The 21,928-nt window shown below is 44.2% G+C and overlaps 1 protein-coding gene across 3 annotated transcripts in view; it reads left to right on the plus strand.

Moving 5' to 3' along the window:
* The window catches only part of stim2b (stromal interaction molecule 2b), a 33,375-nt gene that overhangs the window by 8,870 nt on the left and 2,577 nt on the right, over positions 1 to 21,928 (plus strand). For 2 of the 3 annotated variants that reach the window (XM_079184424.1, XM_079184426.1), the window contains exons 2-11: positions 7,953 to 8,083; positions 15,948 to 16,059; positions 17,084 to 17,195; positions 18,345 to 18,460; positions 18,619 to 18,796; positions 19,482 to 19,659; positions 19,996 to 20,157; positions 20,817 to 20,917; positions 21,194 to 21,426; positions 21,519 to 21,762. In XM_079184424.1, the coding sequence (XP_079040550.1) occupies positions 7,953 to 8,083; positions 15,948 to 16,059; positions 17,084 to 17,195; positions 18,345 to 18,460; positions 18,619 to 18,796; positions 19,482 to 19,659; positions 19,996 to 20,157; positions 20,817 to 20,917; positions 21,194 to 21,426; positions 21,519 to 21,762 (1,567 nt within the window). The remainder of the gene's footprint in view (positions 1 to 7,952; positions 8,084 to 15,947; positions 16,060 to 17,083; positions 17,196 to 18,344; positions 18,461 to 18,618; positions 18,797 to 19,481; positions 19,660 to 19,995; positions 20,158 to 20,816; positions 20,918 to 21,193; positions 21,427 to 21,518; positions 21,763 to 21,928) is intronic. The other variant, XM_079184425.1, reaches the window with a different exon arrangement.

Genomic DNA, 21,928 nt, shown 5'->3' on the forward strand with positions numbered 1-21,928 from the left:
CCTGCTGTCGGCTACACATCGTTAGACCGAGACATTCCCATGCCAACACAGTTAGGGAAGTGTGCAAAACCAATTTATCACGTAGTGCCCGCTGAGCACACAGACACTGGCTGGTTTTGACAAACCTATTAGGTTTTGAAGTTAGCAGTGAAAGTTTGAACAGGCTGCTCCTTCACATTAATGCTGGTTTTTAAATCTGACCGTGCAGCGGTCTTAGCTTTGCATTTAAATGTGCAATTTTCTCACATCTTGAAGAATGTACTTGTAATGTAAGCTCCAACAAGATGTAATAACATATCGTACACTAAGCAAGAGCAGTGTGCGGTATTTAGTTTCCTTTACTGCTCGTCTCCGCCGTAATTTTGACGGCGCAAATGTTTTCCATTCACGGCTGTCATGCCACTAATGAGATCCGCTTTCTTTTTTTACGACAATGTACTTATAATATGATCCTTCATACTGTAAGTTATTTGAAACTGATACTTAGGTAGCAAGTAGAGCTTTCATTCAGGATTCCCCCCGGCTTGAGTTCGGTCAGGTTTAATGGCAATTTCCGGAAATGTTATACAACCTCTAATTTTAGGGAAGTACGAATTTAAGCGTCATTAACAATGTTGACATTCAAATCTAAATACAAATTTGAATGCTGCGCTGTTCAAGGTTCAAGCGTCGAACCGGCCTCCAGTGCAAGAAGGAGAAGTATCCGAGAAGTGAAAGATTACATTTCTTCTTCTTTTAATTTAGTTGCGTCCACTCTTATTCCAGCAATCTGAATTTAGTTTCACCGGTCTTTTTAGGTTAGAATTTGTATTCTCCAATTTTAAAAAGGTGCTTTTCAAAATAAAATATTTCAATAAGTCAATGGTATCGAATGATTCCAGCTTTTATTTGCTTCCATACACATCTGGGTCCAATTTCGTGTTACTTTTTTCCCCATTTTTTGTTTTTGTTCAACCAATTAGTGTTGAGGTCAGGGAACACAGGGTACCAAGCCCTTAAAGAGAAGCTTCTCAGAAGTCCAGTGGGAAAGTCTTAACCCTCAGCTGTCTTGTCCCGAGGCAATGACACAGACGAGGAACGCTTAATCCCAGTCGGGGATATCGAGGCTGCGGACTAAAACGTTTTTTACTTTGCCTCGTAATCACTGATGTTCACGAGTTGTGCAAGAACATTGGATCCCATTACTACGTGGCCGATGCGTGTTAAGTCCTCATCATGCTTTTCATTGTTCATTGTTAACTTTTTAAAGTCCAGCATGTGATCTCGGCCCTCTGCTCCCCGTCTCCCTTTCCATAGACATTCAATCTATTAACCTTACGTCCAGCGGGGCATGTCGGCGGCCGAGCGAGCAAATTAAACGAGCGCTCCACTTTGTCTTTTCATCCTTCTCTCCTCTTCGCTTCTCTTCCCCGGGCCGGGCCGCATACGTCCCACATCTCGTGTTCGGCGCTGTTATTCAAACATTCCTGGGACGCCCGGGCGCAAAGAGCGTCTCCTTTTCTGGACATTTTTTAGATCAGACTTTGGTGGGCCTCCACACGTTTTGCTCTAGTTCCCCCCCCCCCTCTCTGTCTTTTAAGCTGTGGCCTAAGCAGAGGATTACTGATGCCCGTTAAGGTGGTTTAGATGGGTGAGGAATACCCTGTTTCAGTGGAAAGGACTGTGTTCAAACAGATCAGAGACACAAGAGATACCTATCCCTGATTGAATAAATAATAGGGAAATAGAAGGCTTTTATTTGTTTAGGGCAGATGCAGTGCAAACAAAGCAGGAAGCCACCTGTAACAAAGGTTGTCCCAAACTCTACAGTGTACAGTCATCGTAATAAAGAATGCAGCAAGACTTTAAAGGACAATGGAGCCTAAATTAATGAGTCAGACCTTTTTTATTCACGCCCTGATAATCCGCACTAGTTGCCTTCCTAATACTGCTGTTGCCAGACCGGATCCGGCTGCACCGCCGACTGTATTGTTTTGCAAAATCAGGTTTAGTTGAGACATGTTGAACGTCTGGAGCTTAGTCCGTTGTGAGGTTTTGCAAGACTTTGTTTTGTCTGGAATGGGGACTCTGCCTCTGTGTAGGTGGCTCTTAGGAAATATGAATGATGGATGGACGGATGGATTTTTTCCGTTTGTGTATCGGCACCGCTTTTTGTGTTCGCTAGTCGATGATTTTTGCAGTTCCACATTCTTCCGACATGCCCCATGGCACCCTAGGGAGTTAAGACAGCTCACTCTCTCTCTCTCTCTCTCTCTCTCTCACTTAACTCCCTGCGCTAGCTGGTGGCATTTGTAGGCGGCTAATGATATTTGTGTCTTATTAATGGCTGCTGATGAGCTGAAATGGTAGACTCTCTCAGAAGCTTTATTTACTTGCTTTAATACTGACCTGTCAGCTTGATTTATGACACTGCCACTGGTTACAGGGCACAAGTCTGGTACACATTGACATCACGCCCCCCCTCTCCCCTCCCCTAATTAATGTATTGAATGCCATGCAATTAGGATTTTCTTTTTTGCTTCATTTACAAGACACTCAGACGTATCACAAGATGGGGACATGTTGGAGCAAAGGCTGGAACTAACTTACGGCATCAAAAGCAGGAATTTCTAAGAATGCACTTAACGTCCCGCTTATCCACATGGTAAGCGCGCACGTCGTAAATGCGCGAACGCTGAGAGGAGTTTGGCACGGTGACAGCGGATCTGATGAATCGCTGACACGGCGTGACACGGTGGGGGTAATATATTGGTTGGACATCCAAGCAGGAAGTCGCCTCAACCCTTTAGCCACAGTTGTTACGTCGGTGGGGGGGGCCGAGGAGTCATCAAGTCAATAATCAGACTAGATGGGGGGAAAAAAGGTTGAGTGCCGAAGTGTCCTTGAGCAAAGCAAGAGTCCCCAGAGTCTGGAGACGACTTTAAACTTTGACTAGCCTGCACGGGACAACAAGAGAAAAGACATATCTTCTTCAGATATCAATAGCACAACACTCATTTTCATTGCTTTTGAGGGAATTGTTGAGCGCACTATTAATGCAATTTCACGCAGAAAATTTGGACACACACATTCTGACCCCAGCCGGCTACTACAGCGCATTGTCTGAGACGTGGTTACTGTCAGGAGGCTGAAATACGAAGAGGCGACACTCCTCTGTGTGTGTGTGTGTGTGTGTGTGTGTGTAAGTGAGCTCACTCTCATCCGTTTTTTTAGTATGTGGAGTATTTGTCTGCTTCCTGCATTACTTCATCCTGGTCTGCGAGTTTGAGTCCGCCGCCACCTGCAGTGCCATCCTAGACGCTTGAGTGTGTGTGTATGAGTAGGCGCCATATTGTGTGGGCAAGGTGTGTGTATTCAGTGTCTTTGCCATGACATCTGTGTCTGCACTCAGGAAAGAGAGAGAGAGGGAGACAATGTGTGTGTGTGTGTGTGTGTGTGTGTGAGAGCAGGAAATAGCCGAGGACATCTTGAGCAGTTTGCGGGTAAGAAGAGCCCCCCCCCCCCCTCTTTTGGCTCCTCAGAGTTAGTTAGCATGTCAAGCCCATCATATGCCGCTATCTTAATTCCACGTCTCCGCTGCCCGGATACTCTCCATTACACTGATGGACCTCCTTCTCCTCCCAGGTGGAGAGCTCACTCTGTGGGCTACCGGGGGGCTGACGTCAGCCTCTACACTGCCGGAGCTCTGAGCCCAGTTATCGGCTTCTTCTATGAGGCTCAGCATCTTCAGGGCTTTGTGTGTTCCGGCTGCCCTAACAATCAATTCTCTTATTTTCTACCTTGTCTTGATATTTATATTTTATACTTTACCTCCATAAGCCTTTTCTTTCCTAATGAATATGGGTCACAAATATATAGGAATTTCCTAAAACATCTTTTAGCTACATTTAATCAAACTGGAAGATATATTCCTTTTGTTATATTCCTATTTACAGCTTTGGATTAATACAAATTTGGTGCAGAAGTGCGATGGCGTACGTGGGATTGTCTAAAAATAAATTGTGAATCTTTGTTCAGTGCAGTGGTTTATCTCATTGGTGTGTTTTTATCTGAGGTCTATACAGAGAAATAGTTAATTAAGGTAATAGACAATACAGCTCTGTGATCAAAATACACACCCATACTGTCACTTCTATCACATTACCCCATCAAACCTGCGTCTGACACGTGGCGAAGACGTCGTTCTCTGACATTTTGAACACGCCACACGCTGCCGTATGGATTCAGTTGAATAAACATCATGTCCACGTGTCTCAAGGGATCGGGTTCAAGGAACTCCCCCAAAAAAACGTCCCCCTAAACACATCCGACACACTCTCCTCGTTGTCTGCTTCTCCTGTCACCGACTTAACAGCTTTCCTGCTAAAATGAAGACGGTGCCGTCTTAACGGCGTGCATATATTGTGCAAAAAAATAATTTTTTGAAGTGTTGGGATTCACTTTAAAGGCTGCAGCTGACAGCTAAACGCTTTTGTTATCGGATTCTTTTGAACAAAACCCGCCGCCCTCTGTGACAGCTTGCACGCATTCTTTGAGTTATGGCAATGTGAATTACAGGTATGACTGCTTGCTGTGTGTGCGCGCGTGTGTGTACTTAACATCTGCTTGTGTGTGTGTGTGTGTGAGTAAGGGAGACCTCTGCCATTGTTTGAGTTTTTACATCCTGACAACTGGGAGCCTGGCGGGTTAAAAATAACCCAGTGCTTTCCAATTTTGTGTATCTTTTGGGACCGCTTCTCCCAGCTGTTTGTGATTTTGCGTGCGTCCCCCTGGAACGCTCGGGGTCACCGATGGCCACTTCCTGTCGCATGGTTCCTGATTGTAGTGCTCGCAGCTGTCCCTAAACATAAGTAGGACACCTGGGAAGGAAAGGCTTGTGCTGTCATCTTTCTGAATCGCACACTAGGTGGCCCAGCCTAAATCCTGTCGGTGAATGACAGCGTTTCTTTTTGTCTTTTTCTTCTTTTTATCTTCGAATGATCTGTTCCTCGACGAGCTTCAGAAGATGAGCTGGTTCATGAAGGGTTCTGCACACATGCAGAACAGATTTAGGCCACCGGTATAGAAAGAAATGACAAAGAAGAAAAAAGATCAACACCATAGAAATGCGTTTGTAAGAAGTATGCCGTTATCAATTGTGATGTCTCCGCAAAACAAAGAAAGTTAAAGTGGGATTCATATAATAGGACGTGCAGCCATCTGTGTTTGTTTGTGTGCATGTAAAACACAAGTGAAGTATTTGAGTTCTGTGCCTATTTAAATAAGCAAACAGCCAAATAGATATGCACGCTATGCAAACAGCAGGCTATGTAAACTGCACTTCCCAGCTAAGCAAATGCATTATCTAACTCGCTCTGAAGTATCGGATGCTTTTTGAGTAGAGACAGACGCACACTGCTGAAGTGAGGCTGACTGAGAGCCTTATCGTGTTGATGCTCTTTCCTGTCACTGATAGAGACACATTCAACGTCGTCTTTGTTGAAAATGAAGTGTCAATGTTTTGTGGTTGTTTGGCTCCTCTGTGTTTCACTCATTTTGTAGTGCGCGGTGTTTAGAGGAATTACGGTATTTAACATTTTGGTGGAGGTCAAACCGGCAGCTTGGTGCACACAGTGGGGTCATAACAGGAAGTGGTCTGACCCTTAAGTAATTGCAGCAAGCTTAGTCAAAACACAAGTTAAATATTTAGTTCTCATCGTTATGTGAACAAGTGTATATTTTAAAGCCACTGTGGTCCCAACCACTTTAAACAACCTACTGTGTCTGTTTACACAAAAACAAATGTTTTATCCAAACCTCTGGCACCGTATCCATGTTCGGCTCAGTCCAGGTGCCGCCCTTCGCCAACGCTGGTTTCTCCTTTTTGACACGGACATCCACCCCAGTGTCCTCTCAGCCAAACTTAGCCCGGGCACGCGTCCAATCAGATGTCTCCTTTTGCTTTATCTGCGGATTGCCAAGTGGCAACTCTATAACTAACGTGTCAAGTCTTGTTTCAGTAAACAGATCTTACATCGAAAAAAACACGCAGAAAATGCCCCACGGTCACTAAACTGTACATGCTTATGGATTTTTTTGTTGTTGTAGTATTTAACCTAGCTTAGCATAACGACTGGAAACTGTTAAACAGCTAGCCTGAGCTTTAGACGTGCTGCTGGCCGTTTTCTCAACATGTGGACAGAGCCAGGCTAGCTGTTTACCTCTGTTTCCAGTCTTTATGCTAAGCTAAGCTAACCAGCTGCTGGCTCCAGCTTCATATTTACTGTACATACGCCAGAGTGGTATCAATCCTCTCATTTAACTCTCAAGAAAGTATTTCCTCAAAGTGGCAAACTTTTAAACTCATGTTTTAACAGCATCTTAATTGTCACATTTTTATTTTTGTCTTTCAGGAGATATACGGAGCATCTTGTAGTGGTTTGCCCAGATTAAAACAAATAAATAAATGTGCATCCAGAAGCATATGTGACACTACAAGACAATTCGATTTTTAATTGTCCCTTGTTCCCATTTTTGGCGTGTCCTGGTGGCTTTCCTGTCGTCCTTTTAGCTCCACTGATGGAGAAGCATTGCTCCTTGCCAGAGCCTGATCCATGCGTTTTGGCTGTTGTCGCGTCTCCCTCGGCTGCTGTGTGGCTTTGTGTTTGTTCCGAAACTGTTGCCAGATTGGGAGAATCGCTATTTGTCGGGCTTGGACGAGGCCTTTGCTCTACTTGGGTTACCATTAATAGGCAGTTACAGGTTTAAGACATCGTTTCTGTCATTTTGTATGCAAGTTTATGGAGTGATATATTTAAGATTGTGACTTCGATCTTTAAAAAGAATGTGGCTTTGAGTTTGTGTATGAGCCACTGTTGCTGTAAGTGTGTGTGTGTGTGTGTGTGTGTGTGTGTGTGTGTGTGTGTGTGTGTGTGTGTTTTATGGCTCCATTGAGACAGTTTGGCACCTGTCCAGCTCAAACTGCCCATAGCTAGGAAGGCTGGAAGTAATGGGCTCATTTCCCCAGTGGGACGGGAGGGTGAATGAATAAAAACAAGGGGGGAGGAGGGGGGGGGGGGGGGTTTATGACTGGGGACGCTGCAGGAATGACAACCGCACACGAGAGTCCATCAGGAGCGCTGAGCGGACTGCTGCTGCGAAAGGATGCACAGCACAGCATTTGGGATATTAGTGACAGCGGCCACAGCTGGGATCACTTCGATCAGACGCACCAAAGCGCTGTGTTTACAAGTGGCACTCTTTGGTTTCCCAAACTTCAGGTTCAAGTGCAAACAGACGATGAACCTGTTTTACTCCCATGTTCAGTGTGTACAGTGTCTGAGGAGTATCGCTGCTGGCAGCAGTTTGTGGTCCTGAATCACATAAGGACATGCGTTTTAATAAATGCCTGGAATACCGGTGCGGTCAGCCCCCCTGGATCAGCGGGTCCAACCAGGTTAGCGCAAACTCCCTGTAATGGGTGCACGGAGGAGGAAAACAAAGCGTCTTAATATTCTCCAAGAGGTTTTCCTTTCCCTGCTCCCTCAAATATTTCTCCTTTTTTGCTTTGAAAAAGTGACTTGAATGATTAATCGATAGTTGTCAATAAATGTGCGGTCTAACAAATAAGGGATTAATTGTTGCAGCTCTGAATGCCCCCAAAAAAAAGATTTGAACATCTTTGTGCCGAGTATGCAGTTCATCAGGTTGCAGCAGCTCCTTGGAAATCATAGTGTTTAGAATTACCCTCTGTGATAAAGATCATTTTAAAGTGGACTGGTAACGCTGCACCTGTATATGTAAGATAATGCGGTCACTAAAACTGACACAAAGAGGAGGAAATGCTCTAATCTGTTTTGCGCCCGACACAGAATAATTAGCCATGGGACCGTTGCTCATTAAGCGTCTTCTGGCTGTTTGTTAGCCCTCGCCTGACCCTCCGTCTCTGACCTGATCTTGTCCTCCCCCTGTAGACCCCTGTCTCATAGTGATGCCGCCATGCATAGGCGAGGACGACCGCTTCAGCCTGGAGGCTCTGCGGCTCATCCACAAACAGCTGGACGACGACAACGACGGGGGAATAGAAGTCAACGAGAGCGTGGAGGTGAGCTTTGTGAATTTACACTCAAGATTTGGGGACGTTAAGGATTCACTTTTGGAATTATCTCGTAAGACGAGGCGTCATCAAATCTTTGCGACTGTTGAGTTTGAACGCTGTTACTGAAATGTGATTGTCTCTCACGCTGTGGTTGGCACCAAGCCAACGTGTTTTGTAATTTATTTAACAGCTTGTGGCAGTGAGTCGGGCTTCGTAGCGGTCCTAAAAGTCACATAAAAAAGGAGAGAGACAAATTGGTGTCAGCGTCATTAACATGCGTAACAAAACTGATGCGTCATCAGAAACACATTTTTACAGATGTTATGCTATCATTTAAAGCATATTGGCGTGTATACCTTTTGGTATTTATAGTTTGGTGTTTAATTTCTATGCTGGCATGCAAAAACACATACACACCATCCTGCCCTTTGCCATGCATAACGAATATCACGAGACAAAGGCCTTTATTCGTTGTGCCTTTCAGCTCAAATGAAAGCACTTACAGACCTGTAACGTGGTTGTAAAGTCTTCTAGTGATGCAGTTGAAGAGTTCTCACAGTGACACTGCTTGTGTGGGAGAGAAACCGAGTTCACTCTGCCCTGCCGTGGCCCCCCGGGTCTCTTGGTAAGCAACAAGCTCCTGTGTTCAGAAGACGCCACTAGGAGCCATGGTCACATTCTGTGTGTGTGTGTGTGTGTGTTGGCAGGAGTCATTTTTGAACTGGCTGAGAAGTGCTGGTGTGAGAAACCCTACCGCCCTTCGGTGGCCCCCCTCGGTTAGCCGGGTCTAAAGACCCCTGAGGTTCTGCAGTGTTAGAACTGGCCCCCGGCCCACATCAAGGCGATGCACGTCTGCGCGTGTATATCACTGTTGCCTGTATCTACTCTAAATGTACACGGGAGTTTTGTCTTTATAAGGGCAATGAGCAGTTTCTTTCCTGCAGTTGCTTTTGGCCGCCGCTCGTTACTGAGGATTTCCGAGCTTCTTCTTTGGGCTACGGCGGTGGGCGGAGCCAGGTTTCAGAGCACGATGGACGCTCCTTGAACCAAATCAGTGGCTGTCGATCAGTTTAGTTTTATAAAAGACGGACATTGTCGTGTGACAGGGGAGTGTGTTACTGAAAGAAGTGGATCTTCACCGTCAGGTTAGCTGATAATAAGGGAAAAGGGTCGATTGTTTTAGTCTCGCACTCTTGCAGATGCTGCACTGTATTCAGGGCTGTCTGGGTTGTGATGAAGTCTGTTGCATGAAGATAAGCGACGACACTGGGAAGCCATTTTGAAAACGTGTCACTTACAACGAATGTCTTCAGATGGACTAGTGAAAAAAAGGCTCAGATTCACAGTTTTTATGCAACTTTGAATCAAACTTTGAATCTTCCTGCTTTCCCTTCTCTTATTCTGCCCCCCCTGACACCTTTTTATCACAAAATGTGAGAGGATGACTAAGATGAGAGGATGCTGGTATGTGTAACGTTATAGCTGTGTGTGTCAGGATATCCAGGTTTTCACGACGTGCATTTCAGAGATGCTTGTGCTGAGATGCTTCTGCTGGTGGTAAAGACGCCATGAGGTCGGTGGGGATGTATGGTGACAATGACAGCAGCAAAGAAAATGATTTATGAACATTTTGCGCAAAATATAAGCCTCGTTAAAAGCCAATTAGATGGTCGGTGTAAAGGACGGGCTTCTCGTTTTCTGTTTTAAATCCAATATGTTTTTGCACTTGAACTGGACGACGCTAGACATTCATTAATTCACACATTGAGCCGCTATTCATATCAGATGGCAGCATCTGTGACACAGTATTAAATATACACAGAGTATATTCTAGCTAACATGAGTTTGTCTTTGCAATGTAAGTCAACTGGCTGTAACCCAATGGAAAGTGGCCTCATCAACGAGTTACCTGGTAGCGCTGAAGCGTAAAAATGTGTTTTTCCCTTAAAAGTCCTCTGTAACTTAACAGCAATCAGTGTTGCTAAGTTACAGGGAAATGAACCCTCACAGACGTATTAATACCTACCAATGTCTCTCAGTTTATATCACCACACACACACACACACAGATAACGCGTACACACAGATCATTTACAGGTGGCTGACACGAGAGTAATTGGTCACCACAGCATCTATCTGCAGCATGTAACCGTGGCGTTTTTCATTCTGAAGTTCCCTAATTAGCATTAACTGCTTCACCTTTGTGTGTTGCTGTTGGTGACAATGGGCCACCCACCACGGACACACAAAGAGCAGCCGCTACGTGTACTTAGACATGTTGACTCATTGGTGAGACGAGGAGAGCAAACAAGGAAGTGCCGAGGCCAACAAGTACCTCGGTACCCTTTACAATTGCAGTATTCACCGACGTGTCGCGTCACAGAGTTTTTTGGTGACTAATAGTCATCAGTCACAAAAAAAAAAGGCTTTGGCTGTTTTTGAAGTTGATATTTGGAGCTGAGGGTCGTAGCAGGACACAAATAGCTCTCTAGTGAAGCAGACATGTATGTTTTTAGTCAGAATGAGTTGGCATGATAAAGGTAAAAGGGTTGTTAGTAGGTGGCTTTACCAGAGCTGCCGCGCACTCCCATGATTATATGAGTGGCGTGAAATAAAGTGTATTTATAATCCGTGCCCGGAAATCTCCCAGGAAGTGATTTTCTTCCTGTGAAGTTGGTCTCGGATCAGAACTGTCAAATCCTTCTCCCCCTGCCTGTCGACATCAGCCTAAATAAACACAAACCAGAAACCTGGACCTCTTTACGACGGTGTATTTATAGTCTCAAAATCAAAAGTACGTTTTTTTTTTTTTCTTTTTTTAACTCCCCCAAGTGTATCTGTGCTCGACTACCGTGGAAGAATTTCATTAGGAATCAAATCCTGTTAAACATAATCCTGCCTCTGATTACTCCCGAGTCTGGGAGTCGCCAGGGGTTTCGAGTGACGTCGGGGGAGAGGGAGGGAGGGAGGGGGGAGGGGTGTGGGTGGGGGGGGGGGGACTGTTGCTGAGCACAGTCACCAGGGACGGCAGGTGCCCCGTGTCCTCGGGCTGCTGCTGGGCTGCGTGCTGCCCGTCTGCCAAGGAGACGCTCGGCTGGATCGTGTTGCATCACTTTGAAATTGCAAGAACCCAACCCATGTCACAGCAGGGGCCTGTGTGTGTGCGTGTGTGTGTGTGTGCTTTATTAGTTCTTGACAGGCCCGTGCATAACAACTTGGTGGAAGAATTAGGCTTACATGTGAGTTCCGCATCTGTGGATTCATACTGTACGTGCGACTTGCGTCTCGGCGAGGTATGAACGGAAGGAACTGGAGGAGGCTCGTGGAGCGTGTAGGTCGTATCTACAGAGGAGGAGGTTCAAGAAGGTGTTTGTTGACTCGTCCAGCGGGAACATTCGAGTTCAGCCAACGGTCACATTTGTTCGTGAAGTACTGCTTTTAATTGAGATGTAGGACTTAAGCAATTGGAACGAAATCCCATTCGTCTGGAATGCAGCAGAGGGCAAAACGATGATGAAGACATTTAACAACCTTCGTAGATTTTTGAGATTTTTGAGAAAAGCTCGAGGAAGATCTTCTGAGCGATGGTTTCACAGTAGATTCTGCCCAGTTGTCATGTGTGATAAATCAGTCGCGCTGCAAATAGTTCACGCGTTTCATAAATCACATCCAAGCGCAGCATACTTTATTTTTTTTGTCCCAAATTTGTAACAGATTGATAACGATTAATCAATCTAATAACCGACTTCTTGCAGTTTTAGATTACCAACAGGTTTGATTAATGTGCTGTTGAGCATTAAAATAAATAAAAAATCATTTTGGGCTTGTGATGGATGAAATAACTCTCAGTAAGCTAGATGAGTAGACGTGCACAGGTGGAGTGATGCAGTAGATATCAGGGCTGAATAGAGTCACAGTCCACTGGAGGTCTGTTTTTTTTTTCCACAATCGAATATTAATTTACACATTCGAAAATCTGTTTTTTCTTCAGTACTTTACTATTCGAATAAATCTTGAAATTTTGAATATTCGTTGACAGCCTTAGTCGACCGTTGGAGACAGCAGAGGCTCATTGGAAGAGTCTCGAAACTCAGCCAGCTCTCTGGAATCCGATAGGAACACAAATGTCTTTGTTTGCTGCTGTGTGTGTCGTACCCCGTCTGTGCTGAGGCCTCCGTGTAGAACACGTGTAGGTATTGTTGTCTTTTCAGGACTGATTGTTGGTCTCCAGGCAGAGTTCAGGCTCTCTGTATAATCGAGTAAGGAGTATTGTAAACATGACGATGGGACAAAGTGTAAATGTTTCTTTTTTAAAGTTTAATTTCTGACATTTCAGTAGGCGACGTCCCGTGGTTGTAATTATCACAGCTAACCACAGAGGCTGCTAGGCTTCCACACAATGACCTGTCTTGATATGCGCTGCTCACCACATATTCCACAAAGCTGTCTTTGACCGTATGCAAAGCTGCTCCGCCAGTCTGGCCGCAAATAGAAGTTTTATAATGAGATGGCATCGCTTTACACCAATTACACTCACTTTTAATCTCTCTTCTCATTGTTTTCAGGACAGGAATCTTTCTTGAACAAGTGCAATTTAAGATGAAAAGAAAACCCCCCAAAAAATAGGTTTCTTTAATTGCCATTAAAGGCTTTGCAAGACATTTGTTTGGAGTATATTGGAGACACTGTGGTCCCTCCGGTGACTCAGCAGGCAGTTGGGTCCTTTAGTTGCTTCCTGGCTTTACGTCAGTGAGGAAAAACTCATTTGCATTTGTATTGAGTAAGAAGAGGACGAATGAAAACACTGAGCAAAGTTTTCAGGCCCCGCAGACTGTTTTTGTCCACTACTGATGTGGTGAAAGAGCTTTTCAGACCCTTATAGGAACTCTAAACAACAGTTTCAAAATATCTCAACACCTGTCGGACGGATCGCCGACAGCAGATTGACACGTGTGGCTTTGAGTGAGACGTTGCAGCAATTTACTGGATGGATTGCCATGAAATAAACACATTCACGTCTCCCTGATGACGACTCGCCGTAACTTTGGTGATCTCTTAACCTTTCATGTGTCATCAGGACACAAATTAATATTTGTTTAAAGGGACAGTTCAGGGGAAATAGACATAAAACTGCTCAAAACAAGGTCTGTGGATTATTTTCAGTATTCTTGATTGACAAATAACATCACTGGTAAGAGGAAACATATGTATTTTTGATTTTGGGGTGAACTGTCCCTTTAATGACAAAGTACCTGCGATGTGGTAGATTTTATTTGTGTTGAATCTTTCAGAATCAGATTTTGAGTTTTATTTCTTTGTAACTTTTTTTTTCGTCTCCCACCCAAAGAAACAAGTTGATGATTCAAAAGGTTTCATCGTGGACACGGGTTGCTGTATAAAGTGCCACGTCGCCTGTACGGTATATTGTTCTCATGACTGGCTGTCACTGGTCACATGCAGGTTGATTGTGTGTTTTAATATCCTGCGTCACACATCATCAGGCGTGTGTGTGTGTGTGTAGGTTGATTTAGACCGCTGATAAAAGCATTTTAGATCACCATGTTTGCACACCCTTATGCCACAGCCTGGATATTTAGCCTAAATGAAGGAAGGGATCTTCTGACAGGGCATGAATTACACTGACACACATTTTCACCCTTTTGTGCAGAAATCCAGTGGATGTGAGCAACGTCCACAAATGATTTCTTGACTCTTTTGACAACGTAATATGTATCATCACTTCCTGTCTCTAGAACACGTGATTAGAATGAACGTACGGGTTCACAGAGCGAGATTTGTTTTTGTTTCAGTGCCGGGAACACTTGTTGCCTCTCAACACCAGACTGCCGTTATGTATTCAATGTCAAACTCCCAGCACTCCCTCAGACTCTTTGTGCACACACTACAGATGTGTGAAAGTACCGGTGGATTTAGAAAATGCATGTATGTATGTTATGTCATGATGAGTGCTGTCCAAGCTGTGTCTTCAGATGTTGTTCGGACTACTTCAAAAGGCATCTCATGCAGTCAAGCGCTGACGGTTAACGTCTGTCTTAACGCAGGCACGCGACATTTTTCCAGCTGTGTTGGAATCTGCGTGCGCTGATCTATCAGGTTGGATGTGAAACTCGCTGCTCTGTGACTATTTTTGATTCGTAATGATGTGAAATGTCAAAACACCCTCAGCTGCGACTGCAACATTCAGTTTTACGCGATTCAAACTTCTGTCGTCGCTCTTTCTTGCCGCTGAATGTTTCTCCTCTTAACAGCTCTGAGTTTGTGGCACCTTTTTGTTTGTTTGCTGCTGACACGAGCAGGCAGCACACGCTAGCACTACAGATCGCACATTCAGCTCCCCGCTGGTTACACCTGGGTTGAAAACTCAGGATTTTTTAAATTCCTCTGTGAATTTACGCTTTCGCTTAACTAGTCATTCCACCGGCTAAGCTTCTCTTAATGTCCCCGAGCAACAATTAGGACTCTATTATAACTTATTTTTGTATCTACATATAAAGTGTGTTCTCGACCAGTATTCATTATTTTGCACCCGAAACACAGACTGGACGCCAACTTTGCAATACAGCTAATGTAGCTTAAGCTGTGACCCATCAGCAGGATAGCATGTGATACTCCACTGCAGTAATATCAAAGGCTAATTAGTTATCTAAAGCATGAGGGGAGTGTAAATTAGACAGGAGGTGTTAAGTTTTTAGTTTATGCCAAGGCCGCACGCACACGCACGCATGCACACACGCACACGCACACACCATCACACACACACACACACACACACACACACACACACACACACACACACACACACACACACACACACACACACACACACACACACACACACACACACACACACACACACACACACACACACACACACACACACACACACACACACGTCCTTTCCCTTGTTGATGCTGCTGCTGTTCTGGCATTTCCTTGGTGGGTTTGCTGTTTTATCTGCTGGGGCATTTGGTTCTCAGCTACCAAAGCAGAACAGCCGGAAACTGAAAGCCCACACACACACACACACACACACACACACACACACACACACACACACACACACACACACAGGTGGAAGTGGTGCCTCCGCCATGGGTCTCTTTCTCTTTTCAAAGTCCCTAAAAGGAAGAAAGGAGAGTGAAAAAATAAAGTGTGTGTGTGTGTGTGTGATCCAAAGCCAGACTTTTAGGCAAAGCCAACTCTTTACAGCTCTCTGTCAAAACCACACATGGACATACACGGGCGAGCACAGCCGTCTGTATCTCTCCCAGAGTTCATAGTAAAAAAAAAACACTCATTTTACAGCAACAAGGGTGGGCAATTTATTTGAAAGGAATTTTTTTTTTTGCTATATTTGTTGAAATTATCTGTACTTCCCCACAGCAATCAATGAAACAAATATCCTGTGTCTGTGGCTATCCTCGGACTGTAATGATTGGACGGCCTAATTGCCTATTTACCTACCTGCCAGCTTACCGCCAGCCACTCTGCCAGTAGCACTCGTTGTGCTTCCACACGGCTCGGCAGACAGAATTTCCCAACACTAACATGTTGGCTTGACTGCTGTGAGTTCTCAACAGCCACGTTCACTGTTTGTGTTCATCAGGATTATGTTAGGGGGGGTTCTTGCATGTGAATGAGACATGGGTTAGTTGGATGCTGTTAGCAATGACAACGATGTTCTTCACTCCTCTCCCCCCAACGCTCGTCCGTCAGCAGCAGTCGGGCAGTGCGCCTTCATGTGTTTTGGGGGTTTGGCTTCAAAATGCTGTAAACCAACACATCTGTACGTTTTGTGATGTTTCTGCAAAGCCTGGGAAACTCAATTCTGCCTTTTCTTTATATCCTAGTTTATAATAGAAGACATGAAGCAGCAGCAAACCAACAAACACAGCAACCTGCACCGCGAAGACCAGCACATCACCGTGGAGGAGCTGTGGAAGAGCTGGAAGACCTCTGAAGGTAGAGCTGGCGACACACAGACGACATGACCTCACATTAAATTACTCAGGACTGTTGGTACGATGGAGATAACGGGGAAAAGATTAAAGCCAAAGGTGTGACTCAAGAAGAAGTTCTCCACTAACTATCTTCTTAAAGGACCTCATTACACAGCTTTGTTGAATACTCTATTCTGATTAGTCAAATATGGAATTCTACGGTTGGTTATTTCTTTATACCAGACGGCTGCTATGGACACAGTTTTGATCCACAGCGGGAAATTAACCCCTTCAGGGTGATTCAAGGCCCCTCTGCTTATGGAAACATAAGCGGTAAGAAGTGAACCACCGACCGCAGGACTGAAGGCCCAGAGATGAACCTGACGTTACCGCTGTAACCCCAAATATTAGCTTCTTAGTACAGGGCTCAGGTGCTACTGATTGCTTTGGATGAGTCAGTTAATTGGAAGACTTAAACAAAGACCAAAAGTCAGTCACACAGAACATGACATAACCGGTTTCTATCATCTTTAATGGCTCACACTCGTGTGTTCAAAGTACTGAACTTGAGTATAGTTTTGAGGTACGTGTACTTTAGTTGATTGTTTCTATATCATGCCATTTACGTCTACTCCACTACATTTATTTGGTGATTTTTGTTACTTTTTAGATCAAGAATTTACACCAAAAAATATCATATTAGCTTGTCAAATTGAGAAGCATTGTCATAGGAGGTCCATGTGGTGTTAGAGGTTCCACAAAAACAATCCTCTTTATAAACGTCTCGTATGGTTTAGTTTGAATAACTGTACAAAGAGGTAAAACTTGACAATATTTCATTAAAGCAAAGATTAGAAAAGTCCGAAAAACTGTAGCAGAACTTGTTTATCTGGTGATCAGACCCTTAAGTTGAGCACCACTGGATACTACCTACATAAAGTAGTTCAAAGCGTGCACTATTCCTCTGTTAGTTGCTCTTGATGAAAGCGTCGGCTCAGTTCTTCGCAGTAAAGTAATGATTTCCCTTTTTTTCTCCCCTGATCCAGTCCACAACTGGACCGTGGAGGACTCGGTGCAGTGGCTGAAGGAGTCGGTGGAGCTGCCGCAGTACGAGAAGAACTTCCGGGACTTCCGGGTCACGGGGAACACTTTACCTCGGTCGGTATCGCTCACAGGAGCAGTTCCATACTGATAATAAGATGAGAATCATTATTATTGTCTTTCTGCAGTTAGCATAGCAGATACTACGAGTGCTTCGTGTAATTTCTTTGCCTCTAATTAAGACGTTCTGCTGTGAGCAGGGAACTGTGTTTATGAACAGCAGCACTATTAACATCTTTGTTACAATACTCAAAGGCACCTTTAGATTTCATTACTCTGTTGAGTGCTGCCCACTGCTGGTCAAAGAAGGCAACACAGGGAGAAAAAAAGATTTATTTTGCCTCAGTGTCTTTGTTCCTTTGATCAGAAAAGGTTTCTCACACACTTGCCGTTACATTTACAACCTGTAAAAGCTTTTTTTTTAATTCTGTGACTTTTCTACTGTGTAGCTTCCTAAAATGTCATAATTGAGTCTTTTAAAGCACACAGCATATATCCAAAAGACTCCTAGTAAAGGTGAAACTCGTCACAGAGTAATCTCAGTGCCGACGTCACGGGAGAAACTCAGACGTTTGGTGAAGACACTTGTGGAATGTGACTCGATGATGGGTGGGGCGCTGGGGCTATTGAGGGGTTTCATGTTTCGCCCTCTGGGCTGATGAGCGAGCGCTGACTCATGAAGTGATGTCACCGCACGGGGTTACAGTTTCCACGGGGCTGCCATGTTGTCTGAGCCTTTAAGATGGTGGTGAGACTTGAGCGACGTTGAGTAAAGAATTCGTTTTTCATAACTCGTTCAATCGCTGAGCTTTTTAATCGAGCGGACGACGACACACTGTCTCCTCCTGGAGGGATATACTCTCAGGGTTCCAAAAGCGTCTTCTCATCAAAAACCTTTCTTTTATGCTCCACTTCTTATAAGATGTCAGGCTTAGTAAATACTCCCCAGAAACTTTCAATCATCATAGTTATTGTCTATAAAATCCTCGTATACTGATACATTGCTCCTTTTTATTGTATTCAGCCTGTAACGTCCGTATTCTTTCATCATTCTACAAGGTTCAACAAAATGACCTCGTCCTAAACGTCAGCTGTTACCCGACACTAAAGTTACTGTGAAGACACATTTTAGATGCTAATGAGCTCGAGGAGTAGTTGAAATGTGACCCTATTTAACGCAGGTTTTCCTTTTTCTCCACGTTTCAGAATGGCGGCAAATGAAGCGTCGTTTATGTCGACGCAGTTGAAGATATTAGACCAGCGGCACAAACAGAAGTTAAACCTAAAGGCGCTAGACGCGGTGCTTTTTGGCCCTCCTCTCCGTAAGTATGCGACGTGTTTTTTTTAAATATCAAAAAGCGTATCGGCTGCACCATCGCTATCCATACTCTGTGTATGCAGTCGGAACAATTCAGTTAAATATGCGGCATTTTGCTACGACCAACCGGCCGTCTTCTCCTGTTCCTTCCTCCCTCTGCAGGTCCGCAACATAACTGGATGAAAGACTTCATCCTCATGGTTTCCATAGTGATTGGTGTCGGGGGCTGCTGGTTTGCTTATGTGCAGAACAAATCCAGCAAGGTGCACATCTCTCAGATGATGAGGGATCTGGAGAGCCTGCAAAATGCAGAGCAAAGCCTCCTCGACCTGCAGAGCCGGTAAGAGCAGGAAATGCATCTAATGTACACTTATGTAACACTGGCTGTGCAGGTTCAGGCAGGTTCAACAGAAACAAAGCAGCGCGTTAATAATAACTGACAGATACATTACGTACAGTAGTCCACCTTCTCTTTTACTCTCTAAAACACACACACTTTCTTTTTTTTGATTATATATGTTTATATTGATTGTCTTTTATCATTAATGATAAAATGCTTGCTAATGTCACTTACCTGTGGCCATGAAAGTTAAAATATAGTTATTTTTTAACATTATTTTCTATGATTAATTCAAAATGAATGCGCTGATTTGACAGCCATCGTTTTTTTTCTTTTAATGTAAACAAATATTCTGCTTCAATCCATATTTGTTGGCCTTTCAAAAAACAATATATTTCACTGCGGTCAAAGACGAGCGCTCGCTCTCCTGTTTGCGGCACACAAAGTGTGGTCTTTACAGTTATATGACTACTATAACACAACATTTTTATTTCACATTTTATTAGGATGAAGACATAAAATATGACGACAGACATTCAAAGCTTTATTCGAAAACGTCAATAGGAGCTTTGAATGTCAAAGATATTACATCCACTACAGCCCTATAAATAAATATATAAATAATGATTTATGTGTTAAACATTTTACTGAATCTCCATTTTGTCTTTTCCCTCTCGTCTACCAGGCTGGAAAAGGCTCAGGAGGAGAACCGGACGGTGGCCGTGGAGAAGCAGAACCTGGAGCAGAAGATGAGGGACGAGATCAACGGCGCCAAAACGGAGGCTCACCGGCTCCGAGAGCTGCGAGAGGGCGCCGAATGTGAGCTCAGCCGGCTGAAATACGCGGAGGAAGAGCTAGTACAGGTAGGGGCTTTCCAGACCGCCTATTGCCCCTGAATGCCTCTTGGAAAAGAGATTCATTATTATTCAAATGCACAGTATTTACATATTCAAGCTAATGTATTCACTGTATATGAATGTAAATGTATTCATGACTTCTGCTAAAACGCCTTGAAATGACAAGATTCATTTCATGTTCCACAAAATACCTCTTTTGCATAACCACAAGATTTCCCCACCGCCCGTCACATCGGAAACACAGCACCGACGTATCTAATGAGTTCTTTTGAAAGTCACCCTCACTTAAAAGCATTTTGATCGGTGACTTTTTAAGATATTATGTTCCTCTCGTGTGTGTAGGTGCGCAAGGCCCTGAAGCGAGCGGAGAAGGAGATGCAGTCGGAGCGGTCGGTGCCCGAAGCGCTCCAGAAGTGGCTCCAGCTCACGCACGAGGTGGAGGTTCAATACTACAACATCAAGAAGCAGAACGCCGAGTTTCAGCTGTGCGTCGCCAAAGACGAGGTGACGTCATCTACTGATCTATTTACTGGCTACACAGTGGGGCATTGATGCACTTTCATAAAGCAGATGGGTGGGTTAGCAATGTGATGTAGGGATTACCAAGTGAAGGTCGGACTCAGATTTGACATTATTTGAATTGCATGTATTTCAATACTACTTGAACTAGTTTAAGTACTTAGTTTAATTTAATCTGTTTTAATCACATTCTATTTAATTCATTTTCGATTTTTAATTCAACAGTTGAACGTATGCATGATTACTGCATGTTTTTAATCTGGCTTGATTATAGTATTAAGGGTGCCATTTGTTTTTTTTTCATTAATTCTTTGTTGTTACTTGCATCTGGCCAAAACTCAATTAACTTGTAAATACACATCAAGCCTTAAAAAACATAGATTGCTTTTTTTTTATTAATTACTTGATATCAGCCAGACTCCGCTGAGAGTCCCTTATGACCTTAAATCAGGCCGGTGGAAGAGCTGCTAACCAACCTGTGAGCCTCGTCAGCCTCGATTCAATTCTATTCAAACCAAAACAACAGGAACCCGTAAAAACCTTTCTATAATTGAATTACTTTCTGAAATCTAGAAATAAATAAGTGATAATGTCTCCTTAAAATAATTGTTCCAATGTTTTTTGTGTGTGTTTTTGAATCCCAGGCAGAGAAAATAAAGAAGAAAAGAGGTTCTGTGTTCGGAACCCTTCATGTCGCCCACAGTTCATCCCTGGATGAGGTCGACCACAAGATACTAGAAGCAAAGTAAGAAACTATAGAAACACACACACTGAATGTAGTCACAAGTTTGGTTCCACACATTCAGTTTAATTGTCCTTTGATTAGTACTATGATTGAATTACAATACAAGTCCAATATCATAATATAACCAGCAGGCTCGAGTGCTAAAACGGTCTAATTCCTGATGAATCAAAGCAAAGACTGCGTCTTACCTGGTTCAGAAACTCTAATGTTTGGCAGGTACAATTCACTACCCCCCCTCCTCACTAAATTGTGTGATTTTTTTTTTTTTTTTTTTAGGAAAGCCTTGTCAGAGGTAACGGCGTGCCTGAGGGAGCGGCTGCACCGCTGGCAGCAGATTGAGAAGCTTTGCAACTTCCCCGTAGTCAATAACTCGGGGCTGCCGAGCCTGACGGCCAGCCTCTACTCAGACCACAGCTGGGTGGTCATGCCCCGAGTCTCGGTGCCCCCCTACCCCATCGCAGGAGGAGTGGATGACCTGGACGAGGACACGCCTCCTCCACAGTTCACAAGTGAGTAGGACGGCAGAGGATTTTGCGACTTAAATCAACGCAGAGAAATAAAGTTTAATCTCCATTTCGCCCCCTCTTTGACTTTTCCGCAGCGGCCACGATGATCCGGCCCTCGCTGACCCGCAGCAGCAGCCTGTGTCGTTCCCGCCGGAGCCTGCTGAGCTCTCCGCAGTCCTCGCTGATGTCCCCGGACCCCGACCTGCTGTCCATGGCCAGCTCGTCCCTCTCCTATCGCACCGAGGCAGACGACGAACATATCATGTTCAGCTCGGATAGGAGGGGGTATGTAGCGGTGGCCGGAACGCCGCGGAATGGTTTTACAGTTTGGACTCACAGGTGTTTTTATCCAGACCATTCACACAGATGCTTGGGGGTTAAACTGCCATTTGTTACTGGGAAGCCAACCTGCACGTGATGCACCATAATTAGTTAATGTCTAACATAATTAAATAGCAAGAATTCCCATACTATCTAGTGTAGTAAGTGTAAAACATCGGTTATA

Source organism: Pholis gunnellus, assembly GCF_910591455.1.
Source record: "Pholis gunnellus genome assembly, chromosome: 23".
Classification (NCBI taxonomy): Eukaryota; Metazoa; Chordata; class Actinopteri; order Perciformes; family Pholidae; genus Pholis; species Pholis gunnellus.